At 52.5% G+C, this 20,322-nt stretch overlaps 7 protein-coding genes across 7 annotated transcripts; 5 read left to right on the plus strand and 2 right to left on the minus strand.

The window, feature by feature from the left end:
* Window positions 1–185: 185 nt before the first annotated feature.
* J4E88_009151 (uncharacterized protein) lies at window positions 186–1,290 on the minus strand (the record flags this gene model as incomplete). Its single annotated transcript, XM_049402756.1, has 3 exons — window positions 186–697; window positions 756–937; window positions 998–1,290. The coding sequence occupies 3 exons, from the start codon at window positions 1,288–1,290 to the stop codon at window positions 186–188; spliced, it is 987 nt and encodes a 328-aa protein (XP_049251611.1).
* Window positions 1,291–2,049: 759 nt separating this feature from the next.
* Window positions 2,050–3,636, plus strand: J4E88_009152 (uncharacterized protein; the record flags this gene model as incomplete). The annotated part of the gene is made up of 3 exons (XM_049402757.1): window positions 2,050–2,058; window positions 2,117–2,328; window positions 2,379–3,636. The coding sequence occupies 3 exons, from the start codon at window positions 2,050–2,052 to the stop codon at window positions 3,634–3,636; spliced, it is 1,479 nt and encodes a 492-aa protein (XP_049251612.1).
* A 1,486-nt stretch (window positions 3,637–5,122) lies between these two features.
* On the minus strand, window positions 5,123–5,823 carry J4E88_009153 (uncharacterized protein; the record flags this gene model as incomplete). Its single annotated transcript, XM_049402758.1, has 2 exons — window positions 5,123–5,611; window positions 5,668–5,823. 2 exons carry the CDS (start codon window positions 5,821–5,823, stop codon window positions 5,123–5,125), a joined length of 645 nt encoding a protein of 214 aa, XP_049251613.1.
* A 499-nt stretch (window positions 5,824–6,322) lies between these two features.
* On the plus strand, window positions 6,323–7,713 carry J4E88_009154 (uncharacterized protein; the record flags this gene model as incomplete). The annotated part of the gene is made up of 3 exons (XM_049402759.1): window positions 6,323–6,400; window positions 6,483–6,571; window positions 6,621–7,713. 3 exons carry the CDS (start codon window positions 6,323–6,325, stop codon window positions 7,711–7,713), a joined length of 1,260 nt encoding a protein of 419 aa, XP_049251614.1.
* Window positions 7,714–10,308: 2,595 nt separating this feature from the next.
* J4E88_009155 (uncharacterized protein) lies at window positions 10,309–12,866 on the plus strand (the record flags this gene model as incomplete). Its single annotated transcript, XM_049402760.1, has 4 exons — window positions 10,309–10,509; window positions 10,559–10,819; window positions 10,966–11,315; window positions 11,363–12,866. The coding sequence occupies 4 exons, from the start codon at window positions 10,309–10,311 to the stop codon at window positions 12,864–12,866; spliced, it is 2,316 nt and encodes a 771-aa protein (XP_049251615.1).
* Window positions 12,867–15,539: 2,673 nt separating this feature from the next.
* Window positions 15,540–17,106, plus strand: J4E88_009156 (uncharacterized protein; the record flags this gene model as incomplete). The annotated part of the gene is made up of 6 exons (XM_049402761.1): window positions 15,540–15,546; window positions 15,603–15,688; window positions 15,741–16,489; window positions 16,548–16,684; window positions 16,742–16,851; window positions 16,921–17,106. The coding sequence occupies 6 exons, from the start codon at window positions 15,540–15,542 to the stop codon at window positions 17,104–17,106; spliced, it is 1,275 nt and encodes a 424-aa protein (XP_049251616.1).
* A 1,990-nt stretch (window positions 17,107–19,096) lies between these two features.
* PRE2 (Proteasome subunit beta type-5) lies at window positions 19,097–20,120 on the plus strand (the record flags this gene model as incomplete). Its single annotated transcript, XM_049402762.1, has 4 exons — window positions 19,097–19,228; window positions 19,286–19,507; window positions 19,569–19,709; window positions 19,764–20,120. 4 exons carry the CDS (start codon window positions 19,097–19,099, stop codon window positions 20,118–20,120), a joined length of 852 nt encoding a protein of 283 aa, XP_049251617.1.
* Between the last annotated feature and the right edge of the window lie 202 nt (window positions 20,121–20,322).

A 20,322-nucleotide genomic window follows, 5' to 3' on the forward strand; every position in this document is an offset into this window, starting at 1 on the left:
AATGGACGGCTTTGCCCACCATGGCAACTACGAGAACATCGACATGTTCGATGGGATTGGCAGCACACTCAATGCAACATACGGTTTTGACGACTGGGACGAAGTGTTTGCTCAAATGTGATTGATTGCTATACAACGCCATACAAATTCGCCTCTGCCTAAGAAAGTCATACACTATGTCCTCCTCAATACGGCTTCACACCCGCCAGCTTGAGCAGCTTATCAGTCAACTCCGGCTTCTCGAGAGGCTCCGTCCGCTCCCACGGATCGATCTCACCATCCACCTTGGCCTTCCCTTGTGAGTGGATGTTGATGTGTGGCCAATGTGTAGTCGCCTCCCACTTCTTGAAGATCTCCTTCTTCTTCGCCAGATCCTCCTTGGACGCCATGGCTGCTGGTGTGTAGCACGCGTAGATGATTGTGCGGATGTTGTCTGTCTCGGGGTACACAGCGTAGTGCATCTGTCGCGAATCCCACAGGATGAGATCGCCAGGCTCGGCGCAGACCTTGACCATCTTGCAGCCTTGGTCTTCGTACCACTTTACGTCGGTGTCTTGGAAGGGGTAGAAGTCGTAGTGGAGGGCGGCGAGGGGGCCCTTGGTTCGGTCCGGGGGGTGCTGCTTGAAGAACTTGTCGAAGAGCTTGGCTGAGCCTTCCATTACGACAAGTCCGCCATCTTTGGGACCGGCCTCGGAGACTGAGGGGATGTTAGCAGGGTGCTTAAGAATGGTTCGGAGCGACGAGTCTTGACATACGGTTGATGATACCCTGGACGCAAGACAGGCCTTGTCGCTCGGGTGCCTGGTCGACGTGCGGCCATGGTTTGCTGCCAGCCATCTTGCCAGCATTCGGCAGTGTGAGGTTGATGGTATCGTATGACACAATGAGCTCGTTTGTGTTCCACAACTTCTCAAAAGCAGCTAGAACACCTGGTTCCCTATCCGCAAAAGCATCAGCCGCCAAGATCGACGCATCGTTGGTGAAGAGGGGTACTCACTGTCGTGCCTCCCAAACATACTTCTCATGTGCAGCGCAGTAGTTGAGGTACATGCCGTTCTTGAAGCTCTGGGGCAGATTCTCCTTGGTCCATGTCTCTGGCTTGTTGATATCGAAGTCGTTGGGGAAAGTGCCGAGCCAGTCCATCATTTTGTTGCGGTACTTCAGAGCACGCTCCTTGGGCACAACGCCCTTGAGGACGACATAGCCCTTCTCGTAGAAGTCATCTCGCCAGTCGCCGTACTTTTGCTGAGCAGCACTCGTGTTCTCGTTGTCGTCGAGGAAGGGTGCCATTATCGCAATGCAATGAGTTGATAAGTTTGAAATGGAGTAATGGATTCGGAGGTGATGGCACAAGATATTCCTCCACTGATATACCTCACACCCCTCTACAATCCTCTCGGTCACGTTACCCCGGCTCGCCCGTCCACGGCCGCTCCCTGCGGGGACAGACAAGCTTCGTTGTGGGGCGGACCCTGCGGCTCACTGCATCACGGTCGAGATCGGGCGAGCCTTAGCGTGCATGTGCATCTCGAAACGCTCCATATGCCGACGCTACACCTCGAGAGCCGTGTGTAGATTTACAAAGGCAGGTCACTCGGTGGAAGTGTCGCGGCCGAGAACGGTCGGGCGGTTTCCACGGAGTCCACCGGCGACAATACGCTCTTTTCAAAACCACGATGCGGCCTCCTCCTTCCCATGTTGCTGCAAGTCACTCGCAACAACTTCTTTGCCCGCTCTTTTCATACTGCAATCATGCCTCTCGCTTTTCAGGTCGCCAATCTGGCTGTCAAGCCGCCCAAGGTGGGTGAAAATGGCTACCAAGGCTTCAATCCGCGCAAAGAGACTCTTCGCAAGGGGTACCAAAGTCGGGATGGCGCTCGCGCACTTTCTGGAGACATGATTGCTGAGCACGATGTCGCTGTCAAAGTCAGAGATGGGTGTACGCTGTACTGCGATATCTACCGGCCAGTCGGAAGCGATGGGAGTGAGAAAGTGCCTGCGATTGTGGCCTGGAGTCCTTTTGGCAAGAAACATACGGGTATTGATATGATGTCAAAGGTTCGTGTTTACCGTACAGAACAAAGACTCAGAATGAGGAAAGACTAACATTATCCAGGTCAAATGGGGTTGCGGTGTGCCAAAAGGCTGCCTCAGCGGTCTTGAGCGATTCGAAGGACCCGATCCGGCAGAATACGTTCCTCGGGGGTATGCGGTTGTCAACGTAGATGCTAGAGGTGCGGGAGACTCAGATGGAGACATTGTCATTATGGGAAAGCAAGAAGGCGAGGATGGGCACGACGTGATCGAAGAGCTCGCAAAGATGGACTGGTAAGATTCGCACTAGTCTTCCGGATAACACCGATCTAACGATGATACAGGTGCAACGGCTCGATCGGACTGGCAGGCAACTCACATCTCGGAATCGTCCAATGGTTCATTGCCGCAACACAACCTCCCTCACTTAAAGCCATCGCACCCTGGGAAGCCTGTGGTGATCTTTACCGCGAACAATTCGTCCGCGGCGGAGCTTGGGACAATGGCCTCTTCGACTTCATCACCGAGCACGTAATCCGGGGCAAGAACGGACTCGAAGACTTCAAAGAGATGTACCGTCGCTCCTCAACCATGAACCCCTACTGGGCAGACAAGCGCGCCGACATTGCCAGCATAAAGATCCCAACATACATCGTCGCGTCCTACTCCAGTTTCGTGCATACCATGGGCTCGATACGCGGCTGGATGCAAGTCGACACAAAAGACAAGTGGTTAAGATGGGACCCGTATCAAGAGTGGTACGATCTATGGGCCGTCCAAGAATCCATCGACGAACTCGCCTCCTTCTTCGACCGGTACCTAAAAGGCGAGAAGAATGATTGGGAAAATACACCCCGCGTACGCATGTCCTCCCTCAACTACGGCGACAAAGAAGCCATCTACCCCATCGTCGAAGAAGACTTCCCCATTCCACGAACAGACTACCGCACCCTCTACCTCTCCGCCGACAACAAACTTGAAGCCACCGCACCAAGCACGCCCGGCACTTTAACCTACAACTCCGAAAGCAACACCAGCCCTGTCTCCCACGCAGCCTTCAGAATGACCTTCGACAAGCCTACCCGCTTAATGGGCCTCCCCAAAGCCGTCTTATACATGTCCTGCCCCGACTTCAACGACATGATCGTCTACGTCCTCATCCGCAAACTCGACAAAAACGGCAAACCCATGATTGCCATAAACATCCCCTGGTCTGCCGCGCCATACAAATCTGCCGCCGAAATCCCAGAGTCCGATTACTCGAACTTGATGATCTACTACGGCCCTACAGGTGTCCTCCGCGCCTCCCACCGTAAAACCGATCCCTCACAGTCTATCCATCCACAATACCCATTTCATACGCACGACGAAGTGCAAAAGATACCGGCGGGGGAGGTGGTGAAGCTGGAGATAGGGCTATGGGCTATGGGTGTTGATTTCGAGGCTGGAGAGGGAATTAGCGTGCAGGTTAGTGGCGAGTATCCTCTAGTACAGGAGTTTGGTCCGAGGAAGAAGGTGGAGCTTGAGGAGAGGAATAAGGGGACGCATGTGGTGCATGTGGGTGGGGAGTTTGGTAGTCATGTTGTTTTGCCGTTTGTGTGAGGGGGGTGTTGATGGTGGGGAGGATGGTTATACCTAGAAGACATGGTTCTATGGATGTTCGTTATTTCACCAATGTACAAAATGCAGTGCCTCAAAACACAGCCACAGCGCGTCAATCTTCGTATCTCTTCCCGTTAGCCGTCCAGAAAATCTCCCGTATGTCTAAATTGGCACGCCTTACTGCCCTGGATCTTCCCTATTTTGTTCTAGCTCCCTGCCAAAAGCTCTTGGCATATCGGGCGCCTGACTGGATCGGGTTACGCGCGGTGAGGCTCTTCGTACGATTACAACTACGCGAGGGAGCTTGAAAGTTAATAGGGGCCCAGGCGTCGGTGAAGTGGGGAAAAAGTCTTCTGGTGGCATGGTTGGTATAGAGGTTAGATGAGAGCCTCGGGATGGGCAGTGCTTGGTTCGAAGGTAAAAGTGGGTTTGTGCCGTTGTTGCCGGTGGATGGGATGAGTATAAGGGAAAGGTAAAAGTAACGTACATACGAGTTAAACAAAGACGGAATACCACATATCTCCCGCACGACTTCGGATCTGCGAAAACATCTCTTCGTTCAAAATATAGCGAAAACATCCTCACCCGCACAACACCACCCCACAGCCATGTCTTCCCTCACCTCTTTGGACACCTTTCTGTTCCCCTCCCCAACCACCCCACCCCCCTCGGGCACAGTCATGATAATATCTGGCACCCCCTACCCCACGCCCCTAACCTGCCCCCCCTCCTCACAAAACATGTACTTCAGCGACGTGTCCGACGCGTGGTGCATGTACAATATCGGCAACAACGTCAGCAACAAAACGATCCCTTACCTCGCCTCGTGCTGCAAACCCGGGGCTGAGGTGAAAATGTGGCAGGACTGCATGCTTTACTGCGAGGTTACGCGAGAGCAGAGGAATGAGTGGAGGGAGTGCGTCGAGGAGATTTATCCGGAGGCGAAGACGGATAAGAGTTTGAATCTTCAGCAGGGGTGCTTCGGGTGGAGTGAAGAGTTGGAGGGGATAGAGGGGCCGAATGGGACGAGGGCTGCGGAGGTGGCGCAGAGTACGACGGCCGTGGGGAGTGCGGTGCAGACGGGGGATGGGGAAGGTATGTTGAGACTTGACGAGATGCGTGTGAAATGTTTGACTGACTGACTGGTGTTAGGTAAGGCGAGTGGAGATGGAGTTTCTTTGAGGCTGGTGGGATGGGCGGTGGCTTTCCTGGCCGTGGGAGCTGGATTTTTGGCTTGAGTGTCAGTTCGGTGTTGGGCTGAGCTACGAAACAGAAGATAGACCGTTATATACCCGTGGAGAAGGAGAAAGCGCTGTAAGATAGCTGCGAGGGCTGCTTGATTGGCACAGTCATCACTGTAGTAATGCTGATCACCAGTGACATCGTAAAGCGTATGCCATGCGCTGCCACAACTCACCATGCAGGCGGCCTTGAATGCGTCTCATGTATACACAATATGTTTTACAATTCCCACCTCCCAACTACCTCAGGCAGTCTGCTTCCTCGCATTCTTGACCTTACTCTCCGCCTTAACCTCCGCCTTCGTCTTCTTGCCCTGCTCCAACCGCCTCTCCTTCGCCGTCTTTTGCTGTCCAGCCTGTCCGCCATGCGCCTCAGCTCGTGCCTTTTCCGCCTCGGTATGTATCCTCATGCCCTCCATAGCCTCGGCCAATGTGGGTATTGTTAAGCCTTGTTTCCGCGCCAGCGCCAGTCTTTGGATACTCGCTTGCCTGCCCCGCTCCGCTGACCGTACGTCCTTCAATAACCGCTCCTTGATGCGCTGTTCGTCGAGTTGTGCTTGGGTGAGGACTGGGGGTCGGTTTTCGACGGGCTCGCCAAAGGGCGCGACGATGGAGGTTACGACGTGGCGGATTACTTTGGAGGTGCGGTAGCCGGATGTTATGCGCACAATGTCTCCTTCGACGACGGAGTTGTTGGGGTCGCGGGCTATGTATGTTTTTGGGGCTGGGAAGTGCTGGTTCATTCGTCAGCAATGCTATGGGCGAATGTGCGATTGTCGTGCCAACACACCTTCCTGAACTTCTTATTCCATTCGTGTTCTGCGACGCGCACTCGTACTGCCCTCGCCATCTTGCCTGCTGAAACTACAACGCCGACTTTCTGACTTGTGAAGCATGGCGGTAAAATCGGTTTTCCGGCTATCGCCTTGGTCGCTATCGACGCCATGGTGGGCGGTGGTGGGTGTCGGGTCGAGGCGTGGTAGGTGTGCGGTGGTTGCGGAGGTCTTGCGGAGGTTTGCTAGCGCGGGCTGCGCACGCCAAGGTCGACCTGAGGATATGTATATGGAGACGTCAACTCAATGCGTCCTTGTAAGTTATCTAATCGCGTGTCGGAGGCGTATGGGGTGGTGCAGCCTCAATTGATCGTCGTCGCGTGGGAAATGCTTCGCATGAAAAGTGAAGTCGGTAATGCCAAGGCTTAACTCCGATTGGCCGCATAATCTACGTTACTGCTATCGTGTCCCATTCGCAACATCCACTTTCACATTCCAAGTCGCCCTCCCGCTTTCACTCTCCCAATTCTTTCTTTTCGGGGTCGCTCGTACCTGAGTTTCACACGCGAACCCCATGTAGAATCTTGCTCCTGCATTTATCTCGGATACTTTTATTCCGTCCACTCACTTTCGCAACTCCAACACCGCTGTTGGCGCAACTAACAGGACAAAATGCTCCCACGGTTAGCGCTGTTCTTTTTGGTCGCCTTCCTGGCGCTGATCGTTGTCGGTGCAGAGGACTACTACAAGGTATGTAAAAGCGTCATCTGTACACATTTGTACTTTCGCCTCAGTTGCAAGTTGAAGCGCACTTGCTAACATGATACTGTAGCTACTAGGCCTGAAGAAAGATGCCTCGGAGCGCGAGATCAAGAAAGCCTATCGAACCCTCAGCAAGAAGTACCACCCAGACAAGAACCCGTACGTTCGTGAACCCATCATATCAGCTCACGCCTCTAACGTTTAACAGTGGCGACGATGAGGCAAGTGGGAAGTTTGTCGAGATAGCCGAAGCCTACGAGGTCCTCAGCAAGAAAGAGATGCGTAAGATCTACGATCAATACGGCCACGATGGCATCAAGCAACACAAGGAAGGCGGTGGTCCACGCCAGCACGATCCCTTCGACCTCTTCTCGCGCTTCTTCGGCGGCTCAGGACACTTTGGACACCAGGGCGGAGAACGACGAGGACCAAACATGGAAGTACGGGTTGCACTTCCCCTGCGCGACTTCTACAACGGCCGAAAGACGGAGTTCACAATCGAGAAGCAAGCGATTTGCTCAGCCTGCGAGGGTTCAGGCTCGGAGGATGGACACGTGGAGACTTGTGGTACATGCGGTGGACGTGGTATCAGGATCCAGCGACAGCAACTCGCGCCCGGCCTGTTCCAGCAGGTGCAGGTACACTGCGACCAATGTCACGGCAAAGGAAAGACGATCAAGAAGCCCTGTCCCGTCTGCCACGGCAGTAGAGTCATCCGCGAAGCCGAATCCCACGATCTCGAGATTGAGAAGGGCATGCCAAAGGGCGTACGCATCACCTACGAGAACGAAGCCGACGAAAGCCCCGATTACGTCGCCGGCGACCTCATTGTCCACCTCGTCGAGGCCGAACCCGCTATGGGAGAACAAAACCACGAGCGCACAGACGGAACATTCTTCCGGAGACGGGGCAAGGATCTCTTCTGGCGCGAAGTTCTTTCTCTCCGCGAAGCATGGATGGGCGGCTGGACACGTAACATCACCCACTTGGACGGCCACATTGTCCAACTCTCCCGCAAACGCGGCGAAGTCGTTCAGCCTAACATGGTTGAAATCGTCAAAGAGGAGGGCATGCCAGTATGGGCCCAACAACTCGAAACCCACGAGGGTCTACAATACGGTGACCTGCACGTCGAGTACGTAGTCGTTCTCCCCGACCAAATGGAGAAGAGCATGGAGAAGGAGTTCTGGAGCGTGTGGGAAAAGTACCGCGCCAAGAAGGGTGTTAGTATTGATGCTGAGCTTGGTAGGCCGACGGAGCCTATTACGATGCCTGAGCCGGATGCGCACGACGAGTTGTAGGACATGATTCAGAAGTGGATGTCTTCGGTGTATGCACAGCGCATAGAGCATGCGTGGAATAAGATGCTGGGATGAAGCGATATGTTCAGTGCTTGTATGAATTGAGCGTGGTATACCCGGTGATGATGTGGAGTTGGGGAGTCGGTCAAGGCTTTGGGCCGTGTTGCTTTGGCATATAGAGCGTGTTTTGTTATGAATATATACTAGAACAATGGATGAATATACTATGTGTCGGTTTTGTGAGGATGTATGCGTCGGTGATGATGATGATCATCATCGTCGAGAGATATGCGCGTCATGTAATCACGTACATCCCCAACCCTGTCTCCGAAGTCCATGCACTGATCGTCCAGACCGTTTTAGAAGGACAGATATGTAGCTAGTCGGAGTTTTGTTCCAAAACCGAAGGGCCACACACATGAATACTTTGTGGCTCAATCTTTGGGAACTCCCGGCCGGCTCATACATAGTCCAGCTTTTGACTTTGCAACCGGAAGTCGCGCATGAAATCTTCGTCTGTTATTTTTGCGTGTTCCCAGTGGAAGGAAAGTATACATGATGACTCCATCGGTCAGTTTTGTTCTGGTTTTGAGAACGACGGCTCCCACATACTGACTTCGCCTCGGAATTTTGATGATAAGGTGAAGGAAGTAGGAATAGATGATGGAGCGCAGAAGACATCCAACGATAGTGGGAGGTATTTCGGTTCACATGCGTTGGTATTTTGTAGTTTTGAAATGTTTTCAAAGGCCAGGAAGAGCGGAGACAGAACATGATTCTGTTCCCTTGATCTTTTTGGAACACATTGCTCCTTGCTCTATGCTTTTCGAAATTGCGCAAGATAAGCGTGGTGGAAAGATAAGAGGTGAGAACTGGGCGAAGAAGGGATTTCATATATCGTGGATACGAGGATGACAGAGACATCGTATTGTGATGAGGCAATTTTAGAACACAGCAAGAGCTTGAACGACCATGGCACTTGTGTATTTGCCTTTTATTTCCAGAGTCGGACATAAAAGTGTCGGCCAGCTCTTTCTGCCGAGAATCTCATAGGTATAGGTGCAGACCTTTTGAATATTCCGAATCGCTCAGAGACACAGACATATGCTATTCCGCAGCTTATTTCTTTTACATATCTTTAGTTCTACGAATTCTGCTCCTCCATCCACGCATTCAACATCTTGTTTGGAAGAAGAAAGCAACATAAGATGTAGGAGCTTTGTTTTGGATTAAACGCGGATTAAGTAGAGGTGGAAGTGGCAGACGGCAGCTCATGGCAGGACAGGATGAGCTTTTTGGTATTTCGGAAAAGAGGGCAGGCGCACGAGCAGACATGACTTTGTAATCATCTTGTTCTCAGAGCATCGAAAAGAACTCTGTGTTTTTTGAATACTTCATAAATCTTGAGAAGTGAGATAAAGAGAAAGAGAGAGAACGCATGGGTGACATTTTATACGTCGCGAGGGAACCCTACGCGCCGATCACGTGTTGAGGAACGTCGATATCGTACCAGATTCTCTTCCCTTTCCCAAACTTGCACGATTTGTGTCGAGAAAGCCGCCGCGTTCCATGAGGCTCTCGATTTTCACTTCGGGTCCAGCCTGCAGAAACTGGAAAGCAATCATGATGATGGGGTTCAAGTATACGGCGGCTATTGCGTCCACACAAGTTGAAGATTGGCACACCGTGCCAACGACATGACCGGCTTCTAGATGCAGGTACGCTTTGCTAAACCAACGGCACCGCTAGCTAAGCCATGCGCTGTTATGATCGTATCCGTGTTTTCGGGCCTTTGACATGGAGAAAATTTGTAGACACGAGCCGCGACGGGCGCTTGCAAAGTAGCGCTACCAAGGAACGATGTAGAGCTGGCACTGAAGCGCCTGTCGAGGAGTGCCGGACGCGCGGTCGAGACCCCACGGGCTGCGAGGTGTGAAGGTCAGACCAAGCATTAGCGGGGTGACCCGCTCAGGCATTAGCGACCCTCGCTGATTGGCTCGAGACGATTTTAGCTGCAATCATCTCTCAGGGTGCAGTTGCCCGATACACGAAGGCATCCCACACCCCGCCAACCTTCAGCTGATACTCGTGCATGAAGTCTGCACGATGCAAAGCTCGACCTCTGACGATGGCGACTGGTCATCGCTCGTCACCACTGTGACCGACCACACTGCACTCTTTCGACTGCCCATGCATTATGTGCTTCCTCACCGAGCTGAGGACCAAAGCCTGCTTTTAGCCATTACTCCTGGCAAGTCTTCACGGGATGCGCGATTTACGAGCCCGCGACATTGCATCAAGGGCGTTGCGGCGCCGAAAAGCAAGCGCTGCAAGTCACATCCCCGCGCGCCGACGCTCACGAAAATCCCGCAGTGCTGCGCCATCCTGCCTAAACAATGAAGCAGCTAACTACACGTGGGCATTCCGTTCTCACGATAAGCACCAAGGCTAAGAGCCAACCAAAGCTTTTCGTCAGCGGTAGAGCTTGTTACCAGATGAGATTGTCAGACAGGCACAGTTGCGGCCAGATAACGGGATGGTATAAGTCCTGCGAGACTGCTTTACTGTCTTTGCGTACACCACCGACAGCCTGGTATGGATACCTCAATACACTTTGCAGATGCAGACCTGCATCCAGTTCGATCGTCGCAGTCCGTGGGCGGAGTATATCCTATGCGCTCACGCACCAAGTCGCATGCGAATCGGACTTCGGTTGATGCGAAGATCAGCGAACTGGAAGACGCGGAAGACGAAGATGCAGGTCTGCGTGATGAGCGCGATTTTAAGCGCAGTCAGGTAAGGAGGCACATGTCGCGGTGTGATCCAGCTCACTGACGCGACGCAGGTCTTCAGTCTGACACAGATCCTCGTCCTTGCATACCAATCCACCGGTGTCATCTATGGCGATATTGGAACATCACCGCTGTATGTTTACTCTTCGACGTTCACGGAGGCGCCTAGTCGCATCAATCTGCTCGGTGCCCTTTCGCTCATACTTTGGTCTGTCACCTTGATGGTGACGGTCAAGTACGTCTTGATCATCCTCCGCGCCGACAACGATGGAGAGGGCGGAACTTTTAGCACATACTCTCTTCTATCCAGATATGTACGTCAATCAATCTGCGTGAGATCTTCAGTCACTGATGTATGCAGGCAAACATCGCTAACAGAGATCCACGCGAAGCAACCCTAATTCGTGAGTGTGCATCATGCCTTAGATCTCCCCATACTGACCTTCATGCAGGAATGGAGAGACACAATACCGATACTCTGGGCCGATCCACAAGGAATATTCGCTCGACCATTGAAAAGTCCAAATTCTTTCGCGGCCTACTGCAGGTCATCGGTGTACTAGCCGTATCGATGGTCATGGCTGATGGTGTTCTGACTCCAGCTCAATCCGTCTTGGGTGCCGTTCAAGGTCTCAATGTCGTCAAGCCTGACATCGAGAAGTCCACCATCATCGGTGTCACATGCGCCATCCTCGTTCTGCTGTTCGTCGTGCAGCCGCTTGGTGTTACGAAATTAACGTTTGTCTTCTCGCCCATCGTCATCATATGGCTGGCTTTGAACGCTGGATTCGGAATATACAACCTTGCCAAGTATGCGTTCTTATGACTTCCTAAGTGCTCTTGGCTGACGACTACAGCTATGACTACGCGATCCTAAAAGCTTTCAATCCTTTCTACGCATTCGACTACCTCATACGGAACAAATACGAAGGCTGGCGCAGTCTCGGCGGTATACTCCTGGCCTTTACAGGCGTCGAAGCTCTGTTCGCAGATATCGGTGCCTTCAGTCGCCGTGCTGTACAGATCAGTTGGCTCGGATACGCGTACCCTTGTTTACTGCTTGCCTACAGTGGTCAAGCTGCCTACATCAGTGTGCACCCGGAAGCATACTCCAACCCCTTCTACAACTGCGCTCCGCCAGGATGGCTCATCTTCTCGCTTATTGTAGCCATCGCTGCTGCCATCGTCGCGTCTCAGGCCATGATTACGGCGACGTTCCAGCTCCTGACCCAGATCATGAAGCTTTCGTACTTCCCGCAGATCAAGGTCGTTCACACTTCGACAACGTATCACGGACAACTGTATATCCCTAGCATCAACTGGCTACTGATGATTGGCACTGTACTTGTCGCTGCGATCTACAACAACACAACATCCTTGGGTAACGCCTACGGTGTATGCGTCATGTTCGTCACGTTCTTTGACACGTGCATGGTTACACTCGTTGCGATCTTGGTGTGGCGCATCAAGCCATACTTTGTGCTTCTTCCTTGGCTCACTATCGCTTGTTTGGATGGTACCTACCTGTCATCGGCACTGACTAAAGTACCCGACGGCGCCTGGTTCACCATTCTTCTTGCCTGCCTCCTCGGATCCATATTCATCCTCTGGCGATTCGGGAAGGAGCAACAATGGGGCGCGGAAGCTAGCGATCGTTTCCCAACGACGCACTTCGTAAAGACCCTGCCAGACGGCCACCTAGAGCTGACCGAGCAGTATGGCAGCAAATCTGTTGGAACCATGGAAGGTTTCGGCATCTTCTTCGACAAAGCCGGCGAGACAACTCCTATAGTCTTCAGTCAGTTCATCCGCAAACTAGTCACCATCCCCGAGGTCATCGTCTTCTTCCATCTTCGGCCGCTAGAAGTACCCTTCGTCGCTCCAGAGAACCGATACAGTGTTTCGCGACTCGCCGTCCCAAACTGCTACCGACTAGTAGTCCGTCACGGCTACATGGACGAAGTCATCACCCCAGATCTAGCATCCTTGATCTACGAGAAAGTCCGCAACCACATCGTCGCACGGGCTCTGGAGCGCGATGGTGAAATATCAGCCAAAGCTACCGGCGCCCAGCCTGAGAAGACCATGGTTACCGAGACTGTTGCTGGGAGTGGCATATCAACTCCAACGCGCAGCTCAACTACTTCTGCCCGTCTGGAAGCCCTTGAACGTGCGTACAACCGTGAAGTATTGTACATCATTGGTAAAGAGCAGATGAAGGTTAAGGTCGGTGCGAACATCGTTCGACGATTCTTTTTGAAGGCTTTCTTGTTCATTCGGGATAATTCGAGAGCGAAGATTGCGAGTTTGGATGTTCCTATGGATAAGGTTATTGAGGTTGGCTTTGTGAAGGATGTGTAATCGAGGAAGTGTGCATCCGTAATCTAGTCTTTTGGGCGACTATCGTTCGCATTGTGTCGATGGTTTTCGCAAAATTTTGTGTTGTGGCATGTCCATACCTCGGTACCTTTACGTGCCGTCGCTATTACTAAGTGTTAATGCAAATGCGTCGCCATGACGTGCCTTCCTAGTCATTGCTTGGACCCTTCTGACGTTTGCTGACTAGCCACACCTCCACGCCTCACCCTCCAACATCTCCAATTCTCCTGCAAATCTCCTAAACCCCCCAAATCACCCAATTCGCGATCATGAACAAGTTACCCGACGACAGTACCACCTGGCGTGTACTTTGCCAAGGCGGCAGGACCGTTGAATAGCTCGTCACCCCCTCGCGGCCTCAACCGCGCTCCTCAGCCTGTACCTCTTCGCGTCCTGAGCACGCACGCCATCTAGATTGCCGCCATAACGACATAAGATCAACATTCGTCTCCCCTGAGATGGGGTACAATACACATGGCTATACCAGGTCCGGCTTTAATTGCGCCGCACGTCGTGCCGTGGCGCGCATTCCCGGTGCGTCAGGCAAATCAGCGAGCCAGATGAGACGCGATAAAGATTTTTTGCATCGTGTCGATGCGTGAACGCTGTTTCGGGCATCGTGTAGGGTGGAGGTTTGATCTTCGCGCAGTTGGATCTAAGATGCATCTCCTTTGTTTCTGCCGTGTGGAGTTGCGCGTTCATCCTTCTCCTCCAGCAGTAGTTCCCACCCTACAGCTTCAGTATGGTGCTCAGCCTCTTCGAGTGGGCGTATGTTGTCGCCTACGTTACTTTCGCAATCGGCTTGCTGTCTTCGGTCGCCCGATTCTACTCTCGCGCACTAGTCTTGAGATCATGGGGTTGGGATGATACAGCTTCGTGTCTTGTGCTGGTAAAACATGACCAGCTTTGCGATGTCTCTACATTTGCTTATTCCCTCAGGTCGTCAGTATTGTTCATCAAGTTGTTCTGCAGCTGTTTCTGAACCTGGGCTGTGGCAAGTAAGTTTGGTGTTGATCTTCTGAGATTGTGCGAAGACTTATAATTGATTTCAACAGACCAGGCAACGTTAATTGTAGTTTCCAATCGCTCGATCTTCTTCGGGTACGCTCTCCACCACCTTTCTCGTGAGAGATAGAAGGACTAAGGAAGCACGCAGATATCATTTATCGAAGAGATCGTGATCTATGGCGCGCACTCCGTCATCAAGATGACCTTTCTCTTGTTCTATCTCCGGCTTTCTGTTGGCCAGACGTTCCGCGGATTTGTATATCTTGGATTCGCGCTCGCGTTCTCGGTTTTCCTCTCCAGCTTGTAAGTCAAGTGATATCCGCTGTCCATACGGCCGCACGCTGACGGCATCTAGACTCTTGACGGTCCTACAATGTATACCGTTTGAGAAGATTCTCAACCCCATGTCGCATCCCGAGGTTACATGCATCGATATGCGTGTCATGATGCTTACTCCACCTATTCTTGTACGTATTGGCTACCTGCACTCAGCCACCACACTTTGCGCGCATACTGAAAAATGTTGCTTTTAGAACATCTTCATGGACCTCTACATTGTCTGCCTCCCGATACCCTCCGTTTTGACCCTCCAGATGAATTTACGCCGCAAAGTCACCGTCGTCTCCGTCCTCGCCTTCGGCATCATCTCGGTTACAGTCGCAATCATCCGCCTACCCATCCTCATATCGGTATCCACGATGAAGACAGACCTATCAACAGACGTGGGGAAGATGATAATCGTGGCATCATTCGAGGTTCAATGTGCGATCGTTGCGGCGAATTTACCCGCGATGAAAGCACTTTGGGGTAAGGTCAGAGGCAAATACAGCTCTGCGGGCAGCTATGAGCGATCGAACGAAAAGCCATATCATCTCTCATCGATGCGCCGAGGACTCAGAAATAAGCGCGCTTCTATGGGAACTATAACGAGGCTAGAGCAGGGCTTGACTGGCAACGAGTCGCAAGTGGAGCTTGTGGAAGGATTAGGCAAACAACCAGGTCCACCGATTTTCGGATTAGGGGAGTCGCAGTCTACCTCTGTGAAGTCTTCCCGGCAGAACTCAATCATTGTGACGACTGAACTGGATGTGCGACATACACCGATTATAGCTCCTTCAAGACATACGTCCGAAAGCTTGCGTTGGAGCCGAGTTGAGGCTTAGTACATATAGCTCGGCATAGCGATTCACTCCTGTATTGAGTTACTCAGTATTGTAGTGTATCAAGCCGCGTATCAATGGGAAACTTTAGGTTCCCATCCTCACCCGCGCTAACGGCCCGTAATCTATGCCATCTCGAACTGCATGTCGCTAAAAGCCCGATTGGGTTAAAGCCGCATCCCGCTACTCCAAAAGTATGCAAGGCTCGAATCCTTTCATCCCACTCATGTGCCACGCCGCATATCTTCCCGCGATACAGATCAAGCTCATTCCGACATCAGTCGTCTCGGCGGAATCAACATGGACTGGGGTTTAGTCACTTCGATTGCAAGCATCAGTCTCTTGACTCTACTTACATGGCGTCGGTACTTCTCCGCAATCAGCGATATTCCAGGGCCATTTGCTGCTTCTTATACTCGCCTTTGGCATATGCATCGGATCCTAAAAGGCGATCAAAACCTCGAACTCATAAGCTTGCATGAACAGCATGGTAAGTGTATCAGATATGCAGAAGCGCTGGTTATCGATAGTTTGCTCACAGTCCTTCTAGGTCACTTCGTTCGTATATCATACGACGAAGTCAGCGTTAGCCATCCAGATGCCATTGCGAAGATCCTCGTAGCTCCTCTACACAAGGTACTACTTCCAAAGGCACACTGATCTACGAGACGACTCACATGAATACCAGGCAAACTGGTACAAAATCCATGCTCTACCAGACTACCGCTTCCAATCACCCATGAGCACCACCGACCCCAAGAAGAAGATCGAGAAATCAAAATACATAGCCGCAGCATATACCGTCTCCAACCTCCTCCGCTCCGAAGAGCACATTGACCGTACCTTCGAATCCTTCCTCGACTGGATGGACAAATACGCATCCGCGAAAAAACCAATGCATCTCAACACCTACATCTCCTACCTAACCTTCGACGTAATCGGCGAAATCGTCTTCTCCAAACCCTTCGGCTTCCTCGCCCAAGGCAAAGACATCGATAACTCCATCTCAAATTCCCTAGCCCTCAACGCGTATATCGCTGTAGCAGGTTACTCTCGCTGGATCAACATCGCCCTGTTGGCGAACCCCATTATGACATGGTTGTCCATCTTACCTATGGGCCACCTCTTCGATACTGTCACGTCTGTGTTAGCCGATCGAGAGAAGAATGAGAATGTAAGGTATGATGCTGTTCAGTACTGGTTTAAGCAGCACGAGAAGCATCCGGATAAGTTTACTATACGCGAGATTGGTACGCAGGCGCTTGCAGCTGTGGGAGCCGGGTCGGATACGGTGGCTGCGGGGATACAGTCTTTTATTTATCATATGATTCGGCATGAGAACGCGTGGGAGCGAGCGCATGGGGAGGTTGTGAAAGCAGTAGAGAAGGGGTTGTGCGGGGATCGGGTGGTATCTTATGCTGATACACAGCAGCTTGTGTAAGAACATTCCTTTAAGCCTCGCGATCTGAAGTGATGTGAAGCTGATATCGAGCAGTTTCGTACAAGCTTGCGTAAAAGAAGCGCTTCGCATCTTCGGTCCAGTGCCTATGGGTCTTCCGCGTATAGCGCCTAAGGGAGGCTTGACGTTTGGCGATCGCACTATACCCGAGAATACGATCGTATCAATCAATCGTAAGTGAAGGAACTTCGATAATATGCTTTATTGACCATGCTGACATCAAACTACAGCATGGGCGATGCACTACTCGAAGGAGATTTGGGGTGCCGATGCGCATGTGTTCAATCCAGATCGCTGGTTAGCAGAGGATAGCACTACGAAGGAGAAGTATTGGATACCTGTAGGTTATATCTGTCTCCGTACTGATTGCACAACAGCATCTTTGTGTGCATGCTGACTGTCTCCGTAGTTTGGTGCAGGTTACAGCGGCTGTCCAGGCCAAAACATCGCTAAGATTGAACTCGCGAAGATCGCAGCGACGTTAGTCAGAGACTACAAGATCAAGCAAGTAGACCCTACGCAAGACTGGCAGTGGAAAGCCTACTTCACGGTTGTCCCGCATTCATGGCCAGTATACATCGAGAAGAGGGTATGAAATTGAGGGCAGGGTATATAACATAACACAATCATTAAGACTACTCGCTCCAACCTCAAACTCCAACACAAGACCCAAACATAAGAAAATGCGTCAAAGCCAACGATCCATACTCCCAAACGGCGGATACTTCAACCCACTCGGTTTCCTCCTCCTCATCCACCTCCCACCCCCACTCGCACTACTCCCTACAGTACTACTCACGCAATCCCAATCCCACGGCATGCTCTTGCTCAAGGCTTCGTAACCGGCTACTCTGCGTAAGGTTCCTCGGGTCCGCTCTTGTTGGACGTTGCGGAGGGCTGTGCGGGTGTTTTCCCGGACTGTGGTTGTTGATACCCTAGGCTCGACGATTTGGGTGTGATAGGTGGGTTCGCGGGGGCGGGATGGTGGTGGGCAACGTGATGGTTCGCGGGTTGGAGGTGGAGGACAGGGGGATGAGATGCTGCGTTTCCTGCCCGAGCCGCGGAGGTGGCCTTCTTTGATGTCGACTATGCCGAGTCCGTGGTGGTGGTGGCTGTGACCATGAATCGGATGCATGAGTAGTGGATGTAGATGAGGGTGTCTGTGGTGGTGGTTCAGGTGCGCGTCGAAGTGCGCGTGATCTTGACCACCTCCTTCCTCCACCTCGAGGCTCATACTCGGTACTCTGACGCGGACGTCGCTGAACCGGGGTGACGCTGGGCTACGGCGAACGCGAACGAGTTCCTCCGCACATGAAGAGTCGGTAGAAGGGCGCTGTTGCTTTTTGCCTTTGGCTGGTGTGAGGGTGAACCAGCACATTTCTGGTGCGCGGCGAGGAGAGATCAACGCCGGAATCGATGCGCGCGGGCAAGGGGTGGAGTCGTGTGGGCGGGGCGATACGATGGTAAGCAGTGTGTGAAAAAGATGGGATGTAAGTTGAAGGTGGTCGCGAAGGTTGATAGTACGAATAAGGTGTAGTGTCGTAACGGGGCATTCAGAAGACTTGAAAGAAGAGCAGACAATGGGGTGAAGGCGGTACTTTATCCTATGGCTGACACACAATGTACATATGATCAGATCCTTCCGCACTCCTTCTCTTGATGGCGGCCACCTATGTATATACTGTTGCCCTCGACGATCATTCGCTACCATCACGCACGCTGCGCCGGACCTGCACGCGGGCCGCACGTATGCTTATACGTGAGAGGACAAATGAGACAGAGTGAGTGAAAACGGTGCCTGCATGATTGTTGCTGGTGCCTGCATATAGGCAATGCAAACATGTGTTCAAGTCCGCTGGGCGAGTGACTGAGGCTGACATGGGTGCGAGATGCGCGCGTGGGTCGGCGCCATGTCTTGCCTGACCTCAAGTCTCAACGAGCGGCATGTGACGCTTGAGCCCCAACGCTCGTTCCTGACTTGCGCGATGCGGGAGCTTGTAGGACCTGATGACGTATGTAGAGATGTAATAAGGTCGTGCAATAGTCCTTCCGATGGCATTTCCTTCTCTTGCGATGCGTCTGCGCCACGCTGTTCCGTCGCTGTGTGTAACGGCATGAGTGCAAATATCTCTACACTCTCTGCGCATGCGCGTGCCTGCGAGGATGATCGCGTTCCTTCTCTTTGGTCAAATGGAGCAGATGCTATTGCGATAAATGGCGATGACGCACGCCAGGCGCGCGGTACTGAGCATAGCTGCTCGTATGAGTGGCGATCACTGGGAGGTCAGTAGTAGAGAGGAAGACGTAGCCATGGCAAGGAACAAAGTAAGCGATAGGCTCATCACCCATAGCAGAGTCTACGCGCAAAGACAGCTCGAAAGTGCGCAGGTTGTGGTGTAGGTCATCGGCGCTGATCCGCCGGACTGGTGAAGGCAACAGCTAGACGCGGCTATGTCTTGGCATTACCGACAACGCCGGAGCTTCGAGCTCACATCACCACGTCAAACAATCAAACAACCCCACCCCAACCACTCGATCACGTTCCCGATACCCTCTGAATCCCGCCAATACATACCGTCGCAACCATGGATTCATTAGTATCGCAGTACAGCCGGCCGGCGTATACAGAGGAAGGCCCGTCCGAGGAGGAGCAGTTGCAGCTCTACAGCGGCACCCCAGAGCTGTCTCTCAAGTTTGCCCTACCACCAGTAGCTCAGGTGCGCTCACCCTTTACTATGACCTATGAGGAGTGGATTGTACTGACAGCCTCATAGTCAGCATCATGGCTCCGCGCAATGACGGACGACTACTCCAACCCGAACTGCCCCATCAAGATCGCCCACGGAACCACAACCCTCGCCTTCCGCTTCAAGGGCGGCATCATCGTAGCCACCGATTCGCGTGCGACGGCTGGAAACTGGATAGCCAGTCAGACGGTCAAGAAGGTCATTGAGATCAACAACTGCTTGTTGGGAACCATGGCTGGTGGCGCTGCTGTACGTACAGGACAAACACTAGAAGGAGTCTGAAGAGAAGCGGAGTATTGACATGCGATAGGACTGCCAATACTGGCTCGCATACCTTGGAATGCAATGTCGCCTCCACGAGCTCCGCCACAAGCGCCGTATCTCCGTCGCCGCAGCCTCCAAGATCCTCGCCAATCTCGTCTACTCATACAAGGGTATGGGTCTGAGTATGGTACGTCTTTCCCACCTCCCCTCCATCCTCTCTCACATCTAACCCCCTCCCCAGGGAACAATGTGCGCAGGCGTAACTCCGCAAGAAGGCCCCGCCCTCTACTACATCGACAGCGACGGCACGCGCCTCGCCGGCAACCTCTTCTGTGTCGGTTCCGGACAGACATTCGCCTATGGTGTGCTCGACGCACAGTACAAGTACGAGCTTGAAGACGACGAGGCCCTCGAGCTGGGCAGGAGGAGTATCCTCGCTGCCACCCATCGCGATGCGTACTCTGGTGGTTTCATCAACTTGTACCATGTCAAGGAGGACGGCTGGGTCAAGCACGGTTTCAACGATACGAATCCGATTTTCTGGGAGACGAAGCTGAAGAAGGGCGAGTTCTCGAACGTTACTAGTGCGTTGGAGTAGTGTGGCGAAGGAGAGCAGGAGAGGAGATCCGGCACGCGGACACGGCGTGGAGTAGGTCTGAAATGGCACATGAATGCCATGGTGTAGCAGGTCACTCAAATCACGACTTAGACATGTCCAATGAAATAACGGAATATCAGAGCATTTCTCTCACGATGTAGGCAGGGAGAACATTTTGTGAACAGGTGTGCATTTGCATTAC

Source organism: Alternaria novae-zelandiae, assembly GCF_023758075.1.
Source record: "Alternaria novae-zelandiae strain BMP 2774 chromosome Unknown scaffold_22, whole genome shotgun sequence".
NCBI lineage: Eukaryota > Fungi > Ascomycota > Dothideomycetes > Pleosporales > Pleosporaceae > Alternaria > Alternaria novae-zelandiae.